This window comes from Xiphias gladius, chromosome 10 (genome assembly GCF_016859285.1).
Source record: "Xiphias gladius isolate SHS-SW01 ecotype Sanya breed wild chromosome 10, ASM1685928v1, whole genome shotgun sequence".
Lineage (NCBI taxonomy): Eukaryota > Metazoa > Chordata > Actinopteri > Istiophoriformes > Xiphiidae > Xiphias > Xiphias gladius.
Genome location: NC_053409.1, coordinates 5038452 through 5059551, shown reverse-complemented (window position 1 = coordinate 5059551; position 21100 = coordinate 5038452). Strand labels below are relative to the sequence as shown.

At 38.2% G+C, this 21100-nt stretch overlaps 3 protein-coding genes across 3 annotated transcripts in view; all 3 read left to right on the top strand.

Annotated features, from left to right (window-relative positions):
* Positions 1 to 968, top strand: part of kif6 (kinesin family member 6) — a 53613-nt gene extending 52645 nt beyond the window's left edge. Inside the window, exon 22 of the mRNA XM_040136391.1 lies at positions 259 to 968. Within this exon, the coding sequence (XP_039992325.1) occupies positions 259 to 275 (17 nt within the window). The 3' untranslated portion in view covers positions 276 to 968. The remainder of the gene's footprint in view (positions 1 to 258) is intronic.
* A 4464-nt stretch (positions 969 to 5432) lies between these two features.
* LOC120795710 (potassium channel subfamily K member 16-like) lies at positions 5433 to 7374 on the top strand. The gene is made up of 5 exons (XM_040137828.1): positions 5433 to 5645; positions 6141 to 6255; positions 6343 to 6509; positions 6811 to 6979; positions 7166 to 7374. The coding sequence occupies exons 1-5, from the start codon at positions 5433 to 5435 to the stop codon at positions 7372 to 7374; spliced, it is 873 nt and encodes a 290-aa protein (XP_039993762.1).
* A 1955-nt stretch (positions 7375 to 9329) lies between these two features.
* Positions 9330 to 12738, top strand: kcnk17 (potassium channel, subfamily K, member 17). The gene is made up of 5 exons (XM_040137827.1): positions 9330 to 9545; positions 10873 to 10987; positions 11871 to 12037; positions 12181 to 12349; positions 12488 to 12738. Exons 1-5 carry the CDS (start codon positions 9330 to 9332, stop codon positions 12736 to 12738), a joined length of 918 nt encoding a protein of 305 aa, XP_039993761.1.
* Positions 12739 to 21100: the final 8362 nt, after the last annotated feature.

Genomic DNA, 21100 nt, shown 5'->3' with positions numbered 1-21100 from the left:
CTTTCTTTCTTTCTGTCCTTCTTTAATTTCCTTTCCCCCTCCTCTAAACAAAGAGAACTAGTTCAAGTAATAGTTTACTGGGAATTTTAAAGTTTAATTTCAAGGGTTGTAATTCTGAAAATAACATTTTTTTTTAGATTAAAAAAAATTACATTCTCTTGTCATATTTTATTTTTTTTTACAGAGAAACATGTTATTTTCTTTCTTTTTTCCCAAAAACTGAGTGATCAGTCAGCCTTGTGTTTTTATTTATTTCAGGTCCACCTCAGCAGTGATATGAAGCTCTGACAAAGCATGCAAGGCCTGAAGCTATCATCACCTGACTGCTCATGCAACCATCACATCAATCAGGTGATGAAATGATCCTGAAAATGTGTATCATACGTCCTTGAGTATTGATGGACAATGAAGATGTGAGAAAAAATGATTTCAAATGTGTACAAAACATCACAATTTTTCTCATAAAAAGACTCCTCTGCCAAACAAACACCACATAGCCTGTCTCATTCGCACATGCATACACACACTTGTTGACCTCCTGAAGATGATGCCATTGATATAATGGACAGCAGTATAAATCACATCCCGCACCGGCCATTTGATCTGAACAAATGTTGTCTTAAGATATCAGAGGAAGTAGTAGACAATAGGATACCAGCTGGCTCCAGTATGTGTTTAAGGATGTAATGAATCATGACTTTTTAAATGGTAACAGGAAGTTTCAACATGCAGAATGACAAATACATTTCATATTTCTTTCTGGTTTCCTTTTATTCCAAGGTTAACATTTTTTTGGAAAATGTTGTAAATTTCTGTATTTAATATATATACAGTACTTTGTGTGTTTATTTCTGATTGTAGTATGAATATAAAATTTGTACAAAATATTGAATAAAAACTGAAGCTGCATGATGACAAAATGAGATGCCATAACGTGTTTTACTGTAGTATTTCATTTGTAGTTATTAGTCTTTTTTTATGAGTTTCTCTGCCAGTGTATTTTGCCCAGACAAACTATCAGTATCAGGTAATTGGTCCCCTAGTCCATCCTGTCTACCTAATCTGTACTCTGTAGGAAGCAGTTGAGAGGTGAATTAGACTCTAGTACTGATTTTTTGGGAACAATCTGATCTATCAAAAAATAAACCACAGTTGGTGCACAGAGTTTGTTTTCTTTTCTCAATAATGCTAAACCTCTTTGTCATAGCTCTTCCTTTGCGGTTACTCTCGAGCTAATGGCAGTTGTTGTATGGGGGTTACTGGGACTTATTTTCCTATGGAATTCACTCAGGAAAATGGACTTCCTTAAATTATTCCTCACAAACTTCGGCCATGAAGGGTATCAGGTTATTATTACAGTCAAAGTACAGGTTGTGTTCTACCTGCTTGGCATCTCTGCCTGCCACACCTCAGCCAGTGCACACAGGCTCAGCTGCAGGGTCGTCAGCATGGGCCGACATTCACTGATGTTTCGCCCCCTTGCCAGTACATCTCCCGTTGGGGGGGGCAGTGGCCAATTGGGGATGTCTCCCCGTCCCCCCCTGCTGCTGACCCTATTGGGGTGTTTAACCCCACACACTGTCCCTCTTGCGTAACCACAGTCAGCTCAATTTCTCAGCCTCCTCTGCCATATTTTTGATGGCCCTCTGTATGCTCACCCTGTTCATACTAGCCGAACAGAGAACTTGGATGGTTGACTTGCCCAAGAAGCCTCTCTATCCAACTTGCGCTGGGTGGATGGTGGTGGTCGATCCAGCCTTATTGCACTCTGCTGCTGGTTCAGATTACTTGAGCCGCTTGAACTTGTGTGCTGCTGGTATTCCTTTCTCCCAGGGGATGGTAAGTTCCATGATGCAGACTTTTTTTGCAGCTATGGACCAGATCTGTCTGGTCTCAGAGTCCAGACATCGTGATGATTGATTAGGCCTAAAACGAGCTGAAATGTGACAGTTTACTTTCATGTAATTTTATCTACATGTCTATGCACACCTCTGGTGTTACTTTTGGGAGACTGACAAGTATGAATAACACACAGTTTGTACTACATGCCCTGTCACTTCACTACATGAATAATCATTCTATTCCATCAGACAGTAGACATGTTTTAATCCCACCTTCACAATGCTCCTGCAATTGACTGTATCTGTCAACGTCAGCTGGTAATCAAAATCTACCCATCAAGCCACATGCAAGCCATCACTGCACACCTATCCAAACAGGGACGACCTGTGAACATTGGAACAACCTGTTTGCATGGCTTTGCGTTGATTTGTATGACAGATGACAAGCAGCTGCACAATTTGCATCCAGGCAGAGTTGCCATGGAGAAAGAGCCTTCTTTGGACAAATCATAATATCTGTTGTTTCTCCCAGTCACATCAGTGACTTTGGTCAACACCCTAAATAGCAGTAATGCCTAACTCCAGACTGTACATCAAATAACTTAGCTTAGAGAGCTAGTGTAGTGTTTCCTTCAATGCAGGGAGGACACATGGGTCAGTATTTTGAGTCCCCATCCTACAAATACAGCTATAATTACCATTTGATCCAATGTTTTTATGAAAACATCAATGTGAAAACAGCGTGACAGTGTGAAAGAGTTTGCTTTTAATGAACAATCCCTGTGAATAGTTCCCTTACAGAGATTTACCACTGCTCCCCAGCAGCCACTCTCAGTTTTACGAAGCTTCATAGAAAGTTAGCTCATTGTTTTGGTTCACTCCCTCCCCTCTTGTGGCATTGTTTTCAGCTGCAGCAGGCAGCTGTGTCACAACACGATCTGAGTCAACCATAGATGTGAGTCGCGCATGTGTAAGCGTTTTATGGCTTGTATGGTCCGCCATCTTGGACAGTTACTTCTGGTTTCGACCGTATTTCGCAAGTCAGTAAATTATTGCACATTGTAGATTAGAAAGCTTAGTAAAGTAGGTTTCATTTGAATAAACAGATTACGGAGTCTAGCCAAATTTAAGGAAGATTTTGTTTACTGTACTGGATTATATAAAATCATGGAACACCTTCTTACAGTCTGGAGTTTTTGGATTTTTCCTTTAATTTTTCATTTAAAATTTAATTTGCTCATCTTCATCTCTTATCAGTCTCTGTCGCTGGTCTCTGTCTTCACAGGCAAATTGAAACTCTGAATAAATATGTTAATCACCCTTTTTTTTCCATGACTAAGACACAACAGTGACGAGACGGTACCAACATCATCAAACACAAACATGCAATACTGTTGACGAAAAAGAGAAGACTAAAATGTAGTTTAAAAAATAAAAACCTTAACAACATCTCTCTTTATTTTAAATGACGAAAAAACCAGACGAGATATTATGGACAGTTTTTTTTTCAATGCAAAAGTTCAGTTTTCTGCACTGCGCGCACCATATCACAACCACTCGGGCCAGCACCACACAGTGAGCACAGCACAATATTTTTTGCTACTTTGCTGGTAGTTAATAATGACAACAACAGGGCTTGGGAGAAAGAAATTAGGTGATATTTGGGGCCATTTTCGTTACAGTAAGGCTGAGAAAAAAATGAATGCATTGCTTTATCAGACGGGAAGCAATGAAAATAAAATATGTTATATGAAATAAGTTTGACTAAAATGACAAAAAAAATATAGGTTTTGGCTAGACTAGATTGACTGAAATGTTCAATACAATCTGATGATTAAAAAAGACTTAAATGTCAAAAGTTTTCATTGACTAAAACTAGACTAAAATAGTTACCGTTTTGTTTGACTAAGATAAGACTAAAATGCCCAGATCTTTAATCAACTAAAACATGGCTAAAAATACAATATGAAGTTGGCTAATTATGTTAAAAATATTTCACACAGGACTAAGACAAAGACTAAATTAAAAAAAAAAAAAAAATCTAACAAAATTAACTTTACTCAGCAGCAATCAGCAGACAGGCACAGTTAGAGACAACAAAAAACATAGATAAAAGAAGAAAAGTGAATAATGGACTCACGTTTGCTAGGTGGCCAGGAACAAGACTCCAAATGAATGTCTCCAGAGTGCTGCCCTGAAGTGGGCAAAAATATTACAGGTTTAAATTTCAAACATCAACTTTTTGTTCAATACTTCTTGTAACATTGGCAATATATATTACATATCACTATATGTAGTGTTATATGTAACCCTTAAAGTCCCACTGTTTACGATCTTCTTGGTACACTGTTGCTCCACTCCAAAAGAGAGTTTGGAAAGCTCTTTTCGGGCAGCAAGCAGTGACTTTAGGACACCAATCTACGGGAGCAGGACTAAAAATTTCTACAATGATGAAGATGATGATGGAGTTTTGGCCATCTACTCTAATATCTATGCTTTTCTTACATCCTTTCAGACTATTTTTAACTTGCTAGCTTTATAAAAACTAAAACCATAGAACTCCATTTTATTCTATCTTGAGGCTTCTTTCAACTCTTTGTTTTATGGCCCACAATCAAGTGTTGCTCTCCACACCTCTCCAAAATGTCATCTCTTTCCTCTCCATCTGACCATAAACATGCCTGGCTCCTGAATGTGGTGAAAAACGTCTGATGATTGTTGTATCAGACTTCCTTGGGTTAGAAAATTGAGCTTTTAAACTAATCAGATTTTAAAGTATCCATATTTAATTAAATTAAATTAATCTCCCGTGACATGTCTCAAACTGTGGTACCAATCATTATTATTTTAAAAGCAATTTCTGTAAAGTACGTCAGTATATCAGGAATCCAATCATTTGTGGTTTTCCTCAGGTTTCTAATTCAGAGAATAAAGTTAGTCACAACAATGCAGAATCCTGCTGAAAAATTCAGCATTAGCACACCATAATTGTGGGTGCTAAGAAAACCCACAGCAGTCAAGTAAAATATTAACTTTTGTTCTGCTGACAAGATGCTGCCACCACTTCCTTATTAGTGGAAACAGCTGAACGTGTGTGTGTGTGTGTGTGTGTGTGTGTGTGTGTGTGTGTGTGTGTGTGTGTATGTGTGTGTGTGTCCAGATATCACGCTAATGGCGAGGAGGAGTTTGATCGTTACCCAAGCAACCCATAAATCAATTCCCAACATCTATGGTAGTCTGACCAGTCATAGTAAGAGGGGAGATGTTTACCTACACAGTCAGAGCTGTCACCCCAAGATACAGCTTTATCAAACACCAACCTTTCTTGATGTTGTTGTGATTTAAAGCTGGCTTTAAGGACACTGTAATAGCTGTCTCTCATTTACTCTAAATACGTTTTTGTCTCACTTTTGACAATTTCCTATTCCTTCGTATGGAAAAGAATGCCACAATCTGCAGTGATGGACGTTTTCTTTGGGGAACAACAAATGATACCTTATTATTTGATTGTTAGTCCTTTCTGAAGTGATTGACCTCTTTTCTGAGTTTGAACATCAACAGTTGTGTCTTTTCTGGTGCTGGGCGAGGTTGATGGCGAGGTTCCAGTTGGTCCGCTTCAAAGTGAGCTGGACAGCACTTTTGGCTCTGGCCCACTTCACATACCTGCTGGTTGGGGCAACAATCTTCCAGATACTGGAGCGACAGGCTGAGAGCAACAACCGCAACCACTTCCAACTGGAGAAGCTAAATTTCTTGGCTAATTATACCTGCCTAGACGGACCAGCCTTGGAGAAGTTTGTTCAGGTTTTCCATGAGTGTATTCACAGTTCTTTAAGGAATGCATGTTTAGTAATTGCAGTGGGGAATTCTTGAAGTGTAACATCAGAATATTCAGAATGTAAGACAAAACTAGGTTTTGTTATATTAGACCAAATTTGTCAGCTTCATTTCATATTCAAAATGTTTATTTTATACAAGTGCGTACATATATAAATATGTTTTAAATCACCAAGTAAACAGGCTCATGAAATACTGAGAAACTGAAAGATCAATTTTATGATCAGGTGAGGTGCGCAGTAATAAATGGTATGACAGTAACCTGACCTTATAAATCAGTAAGTGTGTCATGATCCAAAATACTTACCAAAGTAATTACTAGTGTTAGCATTAGTTAGGTGAATAGGTCCATTTCCTTTTTTTTTGAATGTTCAAATGTAAAAGCTTGTGAGTTTGACCTTATTTTAATATCTTAGTTAATGTTTTTGTGTTTTGTATTTGTGTGTCTTCATGTGTGTGTAGGTGATTTTGGATGCCTGGGAAAAGGGAGTGAATCCCTCAGGCAACTCAACAAACCCCAGTAATTGGGATTTTAGTAGCTCCTTCTTTTTTGCAGGCACAGTAGTCACAACAATAGGTGAGCATCCTTATATATTTGTAATTTTAACTCTTGATTTTCGCGGTGGCCTCCACTGCTGACAACATGTCATAATCGCCTTCATAGGTTATGGCAACCTGTCCCCCAGCACTGTGTCTGGTCAGGTGTTTTGTGTGTTTTACGCACTCTGTGGGATCCCACTGAATCTAGCCTTCCTCAAACAGCTTGGGAAGTGTCTCACCATCCACCTGGGTCGACTCAAGAGGGGAATGGTCTCAGTAGTTCCACACAAGGTACTGCTGGGTGTCCAATAGCCACACAATCACAGTATCAAACGTTGCCAAAAAGAATTTGCCACAGAAGGTTTGAGATTTGGGGGGTAAATTAAAATAATCTCCATTTTCTGCCTTGCTGGTATGGTCTAAAACCTTTCTGGTGTAACTAAACATAAGTGTGTCAAATACCTATGTGCTGTGTTCTATCTGTTAGAAAACACAATAAAAACACTTAAATAAGACAGGTGCCCCATTGCCATGCCCAAGTGATGCCTATGAGTGTAGCCTAAAAGTAGTCTAACCTGTGTTTGTTTTCTAGCAAACAGTGGAGGCTCTGGCCGTGAGTTTTTTCTTCATCAGTGGCAGCCTGCTGTTTTTGATCATCCCTCCTCTGCTGTTCAGTTATGTGGAAGGCTGGACGTTTGGCGAGGGCTTCTATTTTGCCTTCATTACACTCAGCACCATTGGTTTTGGAGATTATGTGGTGGGTGAGTTGAGAGAGCAAACAAGCACTAATGTGGTGGAAGGATTCCAGCGGTCACCTCTGTCAGTTAAAATGCATTTTTAGCTTTGCAATTTTACATATCCAGTGTTCTGTGTATTGTGTAATTACTGTGTTTTCTGAGCTGGGATGAACTTCGCATGTTCTAACGGGGTAATGTCAATTCTTGTAGGAACGGACCCAGGCAAGGAGTACATCTCTCTGTACCGTAGTCTTGCAGGCATATGGATCATTTTTGCCCTCGCTTGGCTTGCTCTTATCCTCAACATGGGAGCCAGAATAATGGAGCATGTAGTTGTCCTGACTCACCCAGGCTTTAAGAAACAAGAGGAGGATGAGGACGTGTCATCCAGTACACTAGAAGACACATCAAAGATCTAACAATGGACAGTAGATGGGACAATCTACATGTAATCTTGACTAGGTACAACATATTTTGTGGGATTGTTTTCTATATATAATACGATACACAGTAAGAAAACAGATGTAGCATCATTTTATATATTAGCAAAAAGAGTTTTTCTATATTTGCCCCTGCATTTTTATTCCTTCTTTAAATGCTTTATTAGGCTTTATTAGGCTGGGAAAACATTACAGGTTTTTGTTTGACAATTCTACCTCAGTTAAACCAGAGTCAATACAGTAGATAAGGGGTCTGAATTTATCAGACTTCTCTAAAAAGACAACTTGAGTACATTTCAACGCTGAGTTTAAGCAATAAGACATATTAATCAAGCGTCTTACTTGTACTGACACTGAAGTGTAAAAAAAACCTTTGAAAGCAGCTCAAGTGATTGCGTGATTAATGACATGGACTGCATGCCCTTAACAGGAATATCCTTGAATTTTTACTGAGTGATGTTATTCTGCAAAAACATGATTTTAATTTTTTTGTTTTCATTAGCAATTAACGTGAAATTAATGGCAATCAAATATATTTCTAATACATAAATAGGGAGTAAATAATAAGAAATTGACTGAATTGGAAACAAAAAGAAAACCAAACAGGAGCAGGAATGAAAATGTGCTGCTGTTGGCAAAGGAACATCAGAGAAAACATACAATAAAGAGAATTAAGTACGACAATGACAAATGCAGACAATGAAAATGCATGGATAGTGATAGCAAACAAATCTGATGCCAGGCTTATTCTTGTTAGCTCCCCTGACACAAAAGAAAAAAGCATAAAACCAATAAAACAAGCTGTGTAACATTGTATTATGATATCTGAATTATTCATATTGATTCAAAAATTGTATTATTTATCATGACCACTGATATTTTGAACAGTTCCATAAGCTCACCTCTATTTTTACATCGCAGTTGTAAAGGATCTGCTCTGAGTTAAGGCATATCCACCTTGACAAGAAGTTTTTATTCTTAAATCTGCAAGTAGGAGTTAAAGTGAAGGATTTTTTTCTGAAAATGTACATGTAGCAGTGTATAATCAGCCATTGCCTCAGGTAGGAATCCTGTAATGTTTTTCCATCCTCAGACAGCAGGTAGAATTGTGCTGAACTATGTCTTGGTGTTGTTTATACTCTTGTGTATGTATTTATTGTGTGTTATCCAACTGCATTATTAGAATGTTCTAATGTCACACTGTGAAAGTGTGCACGCATATATGTATATTTTGTGTGTGTGTTTATTTGAGTCCACATCTGTGTTTGTGTACTGATGGTAAACTCCAGTGAATTGAGCACAGAGGGTTATCTTAAACAAACTCATTAATCAAGATCGGGATGTGAGGTGACCTGTGAGCACACAGGCCTGATCCCTGAAAGCAAATGGAGCTCAAGAGGATGGATTTGCCTGTTCAGTATGTTCACTGAAGCAGGCCAAAACTTCCTGAAGAATGAAATGCAAACATAACTGAAACTGAAATAATGTCTAAAGTATAATGGGGAAGCTCTTTGGTCTGTGGACTAGCAGAGTGCAGTAGTATTTTTTGTTCAGTCTTAGAGATTGTGCAGTGCCTCTAGAAACCACATTCAAACTACTGTGGCTGGTCTTGACTTGGCTCTTGCCATCACAAGGCAAACTCTATGACCTCACAGACAATGGTTCATTTTGGGGCAGAAACTCCAACATTTAACCTTACCCATAGTCCTCACCTACAACCTCTGCTGGTGTATCTCCCTTTTCTGATTTTGTTCCACCACATTTGCATGACAGGCCATTGGAGTGATTGAAACAGTAGTGCAGTTGGAGCTTCATTTGCCTGGAGCGCATGGAAATGAGAACCCAAGCAGGTGAACAGTAAACTCGCTGTTCCTGGCTGCAAAGATTGAGGCACTGAGCTTGTTTGGAAACAAAAGCGCTACAGGGGAGCCAAGATGGGAATAAAGGAAATGTTAAGTTTGGCCCGGGTGCCCTCTATCTTCCTACTCGGGTTGGTTTATGTGACCTATGTGCTGATCGGCGGGGTGGTTTTCTGGAAGTTGGAAGGAGATCTGGGAGATAAGGACATCAGGCTTCTTCTGTTGAACAAAAACAGGCTGCTTATGACGTACACCTGTCTGAACCAAGAAGGCCTGGAAGCCGTGGCTCAGGTGAGGCACAGAAACATGGGACATCAAAAGAAATAGTTTAGTAGAATAGAATTCCCTATTCCTTTCTCAGCTTTTTTCCCAGTGTGCAGAGGAACCATAGAAAATGCTTCAAAACAGTAATACAAGCAACTGTCACAGATGTCAGCATATTACACTCTCCAGCCTTTGTTTTCTTTTACCAGGGACATTCTAACATGCAAACGTGATGGGAGCATTTTACAGTAACAGTTGCTATTACCTATTATATCTACTATATATCTGTAGGGTTAATTTGTATAAGTCAAACTTTAGTTTTTAGTGAGAGACCACTGTATTTACATCTTAACCAAAATCCTACTCCTTTTGCATTTTTATATTTCTGAATGAAGAAAGGGCATCATCATGAAATATTCAAAGCAAACATAACATGAACAGTGCTGCTCCTTGGTTTCACATTGTGTGAAGTTCTAAATGTTCTAATTAACATGCAACATGCATTTTAGAGTCTGTCATTGTAGGGATGTACAGTGTATTGTTCTTAATTAATTCCATTTAAGAGATTGGTGTTCACTCATAGGACCAAAATTGAACAACAAAAGTGCAATAACTCAGAAAACAAAGAGTACTCCTTGAAATCTTAACTGGTGTTTATGTGTCAAAAAGGTTTCTTCTTCCATGCAAATACCAGCTTCTCCAGCCTTTCGGCAATGGATAGACATTCTACTTTGCCTATGTATCTTACCATGATTTGATTTACACCGCAGCAAAGTTGTGTTTCATAGTAAGGAAAACGACAGATGGTTGATCATTTTAGCCAAGTACTGTGAGCAAGAGATTGAGAGAAACCCCTCAGATTTGCATTGTGTTAAGACTGAAATCCAAGCAAGCCAAAGAGATGGGACGGGTGCCTCCTCAGTACACATTAAGGTGGTATGAAGACATGAAATCTGGATTTATTTCCTGCCTGCTTTCTTGGGAAAATTTGTGTGGGATTAGCAGGTGTTGCATCATAACTGATAAATTTAAAGACCTAGACAACAAGGCCATAGGTCTCAAATTGTTGTGTATGTCTAAGGTGTAATTTCCAACATTGGCGATGTGACTTGAGCTCCGTCTGACACAGTGCTGAGAAGGACAGTACATTACAGTTGACATGCTGAAAACTGTAATGTATCGACGTGAATGGCCTCAAGGTCCCCAAGTAATATTAAAAATCTCGATCAATATGTAAAGGAGTTACATACCTGTGAGTTGGAATCCAAATCCATGGAAGATGACGTTTAATTTGAGTTTGTTCGAGTTTGAGCACTAGTGGGACCTATTTTGTCATTTTAATTTGTTTTTTCAGGTTGTTCAAGATGCATCAAAGGTGGGCCTAAGTTTGAAAGGCAACCACACCACGGATGGGTTCTGGAAATTCACCAGCTCAGCTTTGTTTGCTGCAACTGTGGTCACAACTATAGGTTATATATCAGCAGATTTTCATGTTTCATGCTCCTTAACAATTTCCAGCCAACAAAACTGTTCATGCAACTAAACATTTAATTTGACAATATCAGGCTTTAACCTGGTCAACAAAAACATATGACCAGTTTTAATCTAGTGTTGAAATAACTGAAACAGGATTTTTAAACTATTTAAATATTCAACATATAAACCAATTTTAGACCCCAAAATTACATCAAACACTGTATTCCTGTCAGTATGACTAGGCCTCTCATTTAAACTAATATGGGAAATTTTAATTATTAAAGATACAAATGACAAGATGTGAAATAATACAGTTTAGGTATTAAATTTAGCAAAATTAAAATTCTTCCTAAAAATAAATTTGTACATTGACAATGAAAATAATTAAATGAGCTATGAAATATATACTGGTCTCAAAAGAAAATAATCAATATCCAGGGAAATAGATCAATTATATTTATAAATTTTAAGGGGCACTCCAGTGGCTGAGGGTCTAAGATGCTGACTATGAACAGCAGTGTCCCAGGTTTGAGTTTGGCTTGGGTCCTTTGTTACATCTCTCTCACCCCCATTTCCTGCCATCTCTCCACTGGCACTATCTTAATAAATAAAGACAAAATCATTAAAAAAAATTTATTTCAAAACTCCATTCCAGTTTAATCCAATATTTGCAGTACCAACTCATTCACATGAGTTGTTTTAATTGATTTTGTATGTGTTTTGGAAGATTTCTAAGCAGCAAGTCACCAGACAGATCACCATCCAAGTAACCTAATGATGCACTCTATTTACGAAAAGTTCCTCCTCTGCAGAGTACAGTTCTTCCTCTCCTTCCACCACCTTGAGATGAAATGGTAACAGCTTACAGTTTTGCAGGTTATGGGAACATGAGTCCCAGCTCTACGGCTGGACAGATCTTCTGTGTGTTCTTCGCACTATTTGGTATCCCGCTCAACCTAGTGGTGCTCAACAGGGTGGGCAAGTACATGCTTGTTATAGAGAGGAACATTTCCGACTTCCTAGAGGGGAAGACCAGGCAAAGGGTGAGGAGATCTTTAATCGCCTAGTCTAATATCTAAGTGTGTTTAAGCGCACTCTAGAAATTTTTGTCTTACACCTTCAAGTGGGGAAAATTACTCATCAGAGCATGACTAACATCACTGCTCACTTCTGCATCTCACTCCAGATATGTACCCGATTTTTTGTTCACCTGGTCTCTTACCTGTCTGGAGCAGCTCTCTTCTTCACTGTACCCATGATTGTGTTCCAACTGCATGAGGGCTGGACCTACTCCCAGGCCATCTACTACTGCTTCATCACCCTCAGTACCATCGGCTTTGGAGATTTTGTTGCAGGTACAGCGCAGTAGTTGCCTCCTAAGAAACAGAACACTCTGCAGACACTCTGCACTCTGAGTGTCACAACCATATATTTTCTCGTATGCACCTTCACTGCATTTTAAATTTTGCATTAAATGAGCCTCTCTTTTACAGACAATAATCCAGACAAAGTATACCCAGAGTGGTACAGTATCCTAATGGCCACATGGATCTTCTTTGGCCTGGCCTGGCTGGCCCTGCTCATCAACCACTCTATCGATATCCTGGAGCGGCTCAACACCCACTTCAAACAGCAGTGGGGTAGACAAAGGCAGGAGGAATTGTCTGGCGGTGCAAAGGCTGACGACCGGGACACACAGGTGGAGGAAGAAGATGGGATCGAGAGGCCTCCAATAACTCAGTAATCTACACAATAAGGTGAAGATTTCAGTGAGTTGACCTAGTTATAGAATTATCTGTCTGTATATCAGGACCTGGGAAACAGGCATAAATGGAATATGGCTAAGGAATGGCAGGATGTATGTGTGTGTGTGTGTGTGTGTGTGTGTGTGTGTGTGTGTGTCTGTTGAGCATTTGGTGATTTAATATGGCTGTGCTATGGTTGGTCAGTTTTTCATCCCTTTCCTTAAGTGCAGCTAAAATATTGACTCACTTTTGTTGAGTCAGGTTTGTTTGTTTGACAGCACGCAACATTCACATGCTGTTTAGTCTCTTAGCATTTTGTTTCCCGACCAGTAAACAAGTGACTCTTGTTAATCTACCTGGTTTAAAAGAGGCCTTTGAGATTAGTCTACGGAAGCACACTGGGACAAAACTTACTTTGCCCCATGTATCTGTCTATGGGCTATTGGTCAGTGGAAAACTGCAGACAATCTGTTTGTTACTCTTTGGCATCTCAGTTTGTTGCTCCCCTCATAGACCATAAACCAGGTTATCTGGCAACTTAATGGCATTTTGCAGTTCACATCTGAGCCATAGAAGGGGTTATGCACTAGGTACATGGTGTCTGCGATACATGTAAATAATCTATAATGTATATTGCACAGTATAAGTACTCACATGACACATTTTATTGCCCTTATGGAATGTTTTTGGAAATTCTCTGGTTAGCCATGTTTAGAGTGTGCATTCAAAAACACTGGAAACAGAGATTTGTTATCAACATATTTGGAGGGGAAATTAGTTTTGGAATAACTGTAATGCAAGTTAAATTGTAAGCTAAGAAGAGGTAAGCTAAGAAAAGTTTATTTATGATGCACATGTAATTTTATTTCATTACATTTTAAGATAATATTAATTATCCTATGTATTGTTCTAACACCAGTTGTTAACCACAGTTTCAACACAATATTAAAATGCTACAATTAGTATCTAAGTAAATCAAATACTGAAAACTTTTACTTTGAGTGAAATGGGAAATAAAACATTCAAACAATGTGGACAACTCAGAAAGCAGAGCAATCCATGTAATTAGATTAGATTTAATATTTACCTGTTTGCTATTAATTTTATGTAACAAATGTTAAGACACCATTAAAACACTTTATCTATTAATATTGTTCATTTTTTAAAATCTTTTTATAAAACTTTTTTTAAGTTTATGTGAGTGTTTTAGTAGAGCATAGCTAATTTGTTCCATTCATCTGTGCTGAAATTAGCTTTATATCCACCAGGTGGTGTTAATGTACCAACACTGGAGAAAAAAACCATCTGAACCAAAGGCAAAGCAGCAAATACACTGTATATTCCACATTGTTGTAATCATAAAAAATCAGATCAGATCCTCACAGCAAATATACGTATACACTTCATTAAGAATATATAAAATTCTTCTGCAATAAAGCACTTTCTGTTTGATGTCATTTCTTGTACTTTCTACATCATCAAATAAATGTGTTCAGTGGTAATTTCATTATGTGTTTGTTTTAGCTGTCTCCTTCTTTTGACAATGGCCTAACCTAGAATAGCACAACACAGGACACAGCAGCATTCAAAGGCACAAACATCTATTGAGGATCATATCTCACAGAATAAGTCAGGCAACACTGAGGAGGAGTGAATGACAAAGACAGACAGCAAAGCAGCAGGGACAAGAGAATGGAAAATGAGAAAGTTCTGGAGAGATGGATAGCAAGACAAGAAAAATTAAGTCAGTGAAAAAAATTACAGGGGGATATTTGAGGGAAAGTGCAAAATTCCAGACAGCAGAGTAAGGCAGTAAAAAGGTTCTATTTCTCTATGGATAATGGGAAAGATGAAGGGGAAATAGAGTGAGAGGGACAGGAGGGTGACCGTTGTACAACAAAATGCCACATACCTGTTTGGCCACGGTTCAATGAGGACTCAGTATGTGTGAGAAGAGTGGTGCTCCTCACTTGCTCCTGTCTAATCAGCTAGTGGTTTAGCTTGCATACTGTCCACAGTGGGGCAAGGCTCTGAAATTGACGTGCTGACTATGTGTGCTTTAGATTTCAGCCCCGTGATCATATTCATCTATCTCTATTTGATCTATGCAAAGAATATTGTCTCGAAGCTCCACAACAGATGTAGTTCAAGTCAAATGTCTGACATTTTACATTGCCATGTATGTTAAGACCAATACTAGTAGCCAATGGAAGTATGAGAGAACTTGTGTGACGTTTGTTAGATTTCTGGTTCTCACCAGAAATCTAATATCTAACGAACTAAATCTTATGCTCAATGGACACTTTCACTAACAGTGACAATTCAGAAAATAGTGTGACACTCGTATAGTGTAAGGATGAGTAAAGTTAAACTGGTAGAGGTTCATGAGCACATAAGAAGCCACCCAGGTGTAGATGCAGTCTAATTTAGTAGAATACTGACATATACTGAGATTTTCATTGTTTAACCACGATCACAATATTTTCCCAGGATCGACCATGCGTATTTAGCTGCCTAACCTTTAAAGATGAGGATGCAGTGTTCTATATTTTTGTTATGGGCAACAAATCCCATGAAAAGCTCAAAACTAACAGTGAATTATTTCTACCAATTCTAAAAACACATCAATGAGCCACATCCTTACACTCTATGACTTTTTTTTTTCATTATAAATAACCTGGGTACTGTAATTATTAATAAAATATATAAATTAGCCCCCAAAAATTGTACTATTTCCTCCTTTTTGAGTAATGTTTGCTAATGTTTGCTAAAGCATTGCCCAGTGCCCAGATATAGTATCTTTTAAACACCTTCACTTTGGTTTTATGCTAGATGCCCTTCCTTGTGGTATAATATCGAGTACATGCCTGTCCTTTCTAGTGCTACCACTAACGATTATTTTCATTATCGATTAAACTGCTGATTATTTTCTTGATTAATCAATTAATATTTTAGTCTACAAAATGTTTTAAAATGTAAATTTCAACAGTCCCCTGGTGATGTCTTCAGCTGGCTTGTTTTGTCGAACCAATGATCCAAAATTTGAAGATAGTCAATTTACTGTCATATATGACAAAGAAAAACAGCAAATGCTCACATTTGTGAAGCTAGAAGAGGTTTATGCATTTTTGCTTGAAAAATTATGGAAACAATTAATCAATTAATCGATTAATTAGCTAATCTTTGCAGATGTATTCTTTTTTATCAGTTTCTTTGCAACAGGTGCCCAGGATGAAAGCATGACTTTTGTTGATCATCAACATCTTCAGTGTGGTTTCAGTTACATTGCTAAAATTTTTCTCCTGAAGCCCGAGCCACAAACAAAGCTTCTCTAAATATGACAGAACAAAAGCAATGGAAGTGGATGTGAAATATTTAATCCCAATATGCGTAAGTAGTTAATTGTTAAAAGGTTGCATAATATCATTACATAGTATACAGAAGTATATCGACATGTGGTTTTCATCTTGCAAAACAAACCACGTTACACACAGTAAACTCTATGTAGAAAAATTAAAATATGTAGGTGTGTCTGTAGGTGTCTCCAATATAAAATGAATAGTAAGCACTTCTCTCAAGCGCTAAATGTTTGTGATGAGTGTGTACACACACAGAGTCACCAAAACATGCACACAAGTCAAGGTCAGGTTTTTGATGGATACAAAAAGATACTCAACCCAATGCAGCAGGCTTACAATTCAGATTTGTTAATATACACGTCAAACACGTGTTCCGCAGGCACAGGAGTCTCTATATGCACATACTGTACATAAACAAAGATCCGTTAATTTTCTCTGTCTCATTTGCACACACAGGAGCAGCAGACAGGTCACATGAAATGCGTCTCAACTGACCTACAGTATTCCTTATGTGGATGTGTTATAAAAATGTTGTGTGCGACCTATTCACTGTACTCTCTGACCTTACAGACAGCATTAAAGGATGTTGTTTTTGAAGAATACAGGACAAATTTAAAAAAAAAAAAAAAACACCTGTAGATAAGAGAACATACTTTTTCAAGTAAGACTCTCAGCGTTAACGTCTTTGTTTAAACAGTAAACATGTCCGACAGCTAAAGCTTTGTGCAGACAACACGATTGAGAATTTGATTAACGTTAGTGACTTAAGCCTGTGTCTTTACTCATACGTCACCTCAATTTCTTTCTATTGCTCCCCATAGAGAGGAAATGAGGTACCATAAGCCCCACAGGTGACATGAAGGCCCCATGTTGTCATGAACTAAAACCACATGGGATTAACATTAAACCTGTATAGGACAATTTTTTTCATGGTGTAAAAACATTTGTTTGTTTCTAATGAGAGAATTTGTGTACAATGTGTGGAACTTTAGTGGCACACATGAAGGGACACATTCTACACTGAAGGAAAGCTAAAGCTACAGTAGCTCCTTTGCTTCTGACAGTTTTAAATGGAAAAATAACATTGCAGCCTAGACGTCTCTGTTTATCAGGTTTAAGCAATCAGTGCAAAGCAACAGTTTATCAAGAATGAGTTAAGTGCTATTACGGTCAATACATTTGAGCAGTTCATATTTCAAAAATTCAGTATTTTAACTGCTGGCTTTGAGGTTATGAGGGAGTGGAGGAGACCTAAGTAACATTATTTCCATAGCATTGTGGTTACCTGCAGTCAGAACTAAAATATTCAGTTTGACCCACATTAACGCCTTGTTATCAGCACCCAGTTTCATCACAGCATTTCTGTGGTTATTAATCATTGACAAGTAAAACAGCTGGTGTGATCATACTGGTAGAAGAGAAACAGCTACATTTAAATAACCATGGAATATAAAGCTAAACAGGGACTAAATAAAAATATTACTGCTATAAAAGACTAACGCTTTAGTGATAGATCTAAAGTTGCAAGTGTTAAATACAGTATTGACATAGCTCAGGGAAATGCTACTGGGGTAATTACTAAAGGGACGTCCAGATACAGTGCTGTCCAAATATCTTGAGGGCAAAAATCATCAATAACCACATTCTTAACAGCCATATAATGTAACAAATAAGGGGGTGTCCTTTATTGCACTTATCTTTGCTCTGTTTTTATTCAAGGTTTCAATCAATTTTTGTCTTTCACATTTGGCTCTAGTATTAGTCAACTGATATGTTTGCCTTATGTGTGTTCCTTTCCAGCCCACTTATTGGACCTGAACTCCCTGTTCTGAGCCAATGGGAGGACAACATGCACATCCTGCCTATAAACTCCTGTGTGCATGACTTCTCGACCCCACCCAGCTCTGTCACTCTGTGACACGGTTAACACTATGAGTTATCCCTGCTTAACCTCCCCCCCCATCTCTGACTCACAACTTAACCTCTGTGTCTGTGTGCATTTTTGAAACTGTCTGATTGACTGGCCTTCTTGTTTACTTTCCCCCTACAAGGCATCAACTGCACTTCACACAAATCCCAACATTTAACAGTAATCAGCCAAGTGGACGGATAGGCTTGTGCTGAGTTGACAACGGTAAGACAGTGCTACTACAAACTAGAATGCAAAGATCCAGCCAGAGAGGATAGAATAAGGGTAGATAAGCTGATGACCAAGTAGAACAGATGGCTTTTTGTGAGCCAAACAAGGGGGAGAAATAAACTCTGAAGTCTAATATTTCCTTCACTTGCATCATCCCACACTATTCCACCACACAATTTACAGCCAACCATCCTGCCAGATCACCTGAATGTCTAAAGGTAGTGAGAAGGCAGACTAAACATTGAAAAAACACACGGGTTTGTGTGCTGAGTCACTGAAAAGCTGGACGTGTGACCTACCTGCACATGTTTGTCTGGTGGGCATCGCTGACATGCAAGCATCATTACTCCTCTGCTCATCTGTGTTTTTTTCGTTAACCTTATGTAAGTATACCTACACATGGATTTATGCAAAACGTGCAACTGTGAACATAAGAGACCAGGATGTTTGCCAGCAAAAAAAAGGGCGATCGCCTACTGAGCAAACACAGAGGACCAAGCAGCAAGGTCACACTCAAACTGTCTAACTAAAAACAGAGCAGAGCAGAGCAGACAAATAATAATCCCAGGCCTTGGTGACCAGCCCAAAACACTGCAAAAGTTCACCTTCCCCTAAGTACTCATTAACAGCACGCTCATGCCAAAACATCTCTGTATGTTTACATGATGAGGTCCAAGCCAGCCATGGAGCATATACCTGTCCACCCCCAGCTGTTTACTCCAACAGAAAATGTTTATTATACTGTAAGGGAAATTTTTTTGACACCCTTATGTATCATACTTTGACCAAAGGTAGACAGAAAAGCATAGCTTTTCTTTTGAGTTATCCCGTGACTTTCAAATCATATTTTAACATCACGCTCAATGTGATTTTAGCAAACCATGTTCACCTTAATACATAATAATTTGGGATCCATAACCATTTTCTTTACATGAAATCTTCAACCTACCAGCATAGAAGAGTATACTTTTCAAGGCCCACTTTTAATATATGTGCATAACTCAAATGTTAAAATGTTAACAACACTAGTCGGAAATATCTCTGTGAGGTTGTATTTAGGCATGGCGGAGCGCATTGCTAACATCCTGCTGCTTAGAAGGTAATGTTTACCAAGTAAACCATCTTAGTTTAGTATGTTAGCGTGCCAACAATTGCCTGTAAGCACAAAACACAAAGTACAGCTGAGGCTGATGGGAATGTCAGTAGTTTTGCACGTATTTGGTCATAAACCAAAGAATTGGACTAGAGCTGAAGAAATCGACTGACGCAAAATGAATCAACTATTTTGATGAATCAATTCATCATTTAAGTCATGTTTCCAAGTAAGAATGTCAAACATTGTCTGGTTCCCGCTGCTCAGTTATAAGGATTTTATCCTTTTCTCTGTTTTATATCCTCTTCAGACAAAACTAGCAATTTGAATTTTTCACCGTGGGCTTTAGGATATTATGATAAATATTTTTCACTATTTTAAGACATTTTAAAGGCCAAACAAATCATCAATTAATCAAGAAAATTGTGAACAGATTCATTGTTAATGAAAATAATATTCAATATTCAGGCCATCACCCAAGTGGTTATAGTTCATCTTGAGGGAGACATGAATGTGTGCACCAAATTTCATGGCAATCCACCCAGTAGTCAGTTAGACTATCCACTAAAAACCACAAATATCAACCTCAAGGTGGCACAAGAGGAAAAGTCAGCAGATCACCAAAGTCATTAGGTTACATTGCCTGGGGACCATGAATGTCTGTACAGAAATTCAGGTCAATCCACCAAATAGTTGTTAGGATATTTCAGTCAGGATAAATGAGATAGTCTGACCAAATGACAAAAAGAGAAGAGACAAATGGCCTTAAGGGAAGAGACATTTTCTACAGTCTATGCACAAAATATTTTCATAATGAGAAAGAATGAAATCTATGTTATTATGGGTTGCATTGCTCTACATTGTAATCAGCATTGCTCAAAATCTACATCTTTTTTTACTTATCATCAGCACTTTGCAGCAGTCACTATGTACAAAACTGTTCTAGGGCTCTCACCTTTAACAGAACATAACATAACATAATAGTAACTTGTTTTTGACCTATATGGAAGACTATAATTTGTAGATTGCAGAACATAAGAGTTAGCCTTGACTTGACCTATTGAGCAACAACCATAAATTTCAACATTTTTCTCTGTTAATTGAGCTGAAACAGTGGTCTGTTTACACTCCCTGATAACACAGACAACTACAAAGATTCATTGTCACTTAAGGGGCCTTGTGGTGTGGACACAAAAAATGACTTTTGTCTAAGCCTGTGTGTTTAGTGTGTCTGTCTGAGTTTGTCTTTTGTCTAAGTGAACCTGTGAGCATGTTTGCATGTCTGTGTTTGAATCCCTATGGAGTGCACAATTGATTACAATTTGGTGATAATGTGAAGTGCAATCCATGGTATAACCACAATTAGAAATAAGTAATATTATCAGATCGATGTTTTAATAAATTCCTCTGAAGACAAAAGTTTTAAGATCTTAAGAGGAGGGTGTTGGGCAAACTCCCTTGCAAAAAAATCTCAAACTCTTGTCCATCAGACCTGTGTCATACTGAGCCAACCCTAAACCGCTATAATTGTTTGTTTGAGTTTCACCAGGGTGCAAAACACATTACACAGTAATGGTTCCACGAGGATTCTTAATGTAAATACAATTAAAACTGCTTCTTGAAGTATGCACCATAAAGTAATTTCACACCAGCTGACTAATCCCCTACGTAATTGTCAAACAGTGTTGTAAACGGAAAAGGAAAATTGAGGTCCCACCCTGATTACAAGAAACAATCAAAAACCCATATGATTTATTAAAAGGTTTTAT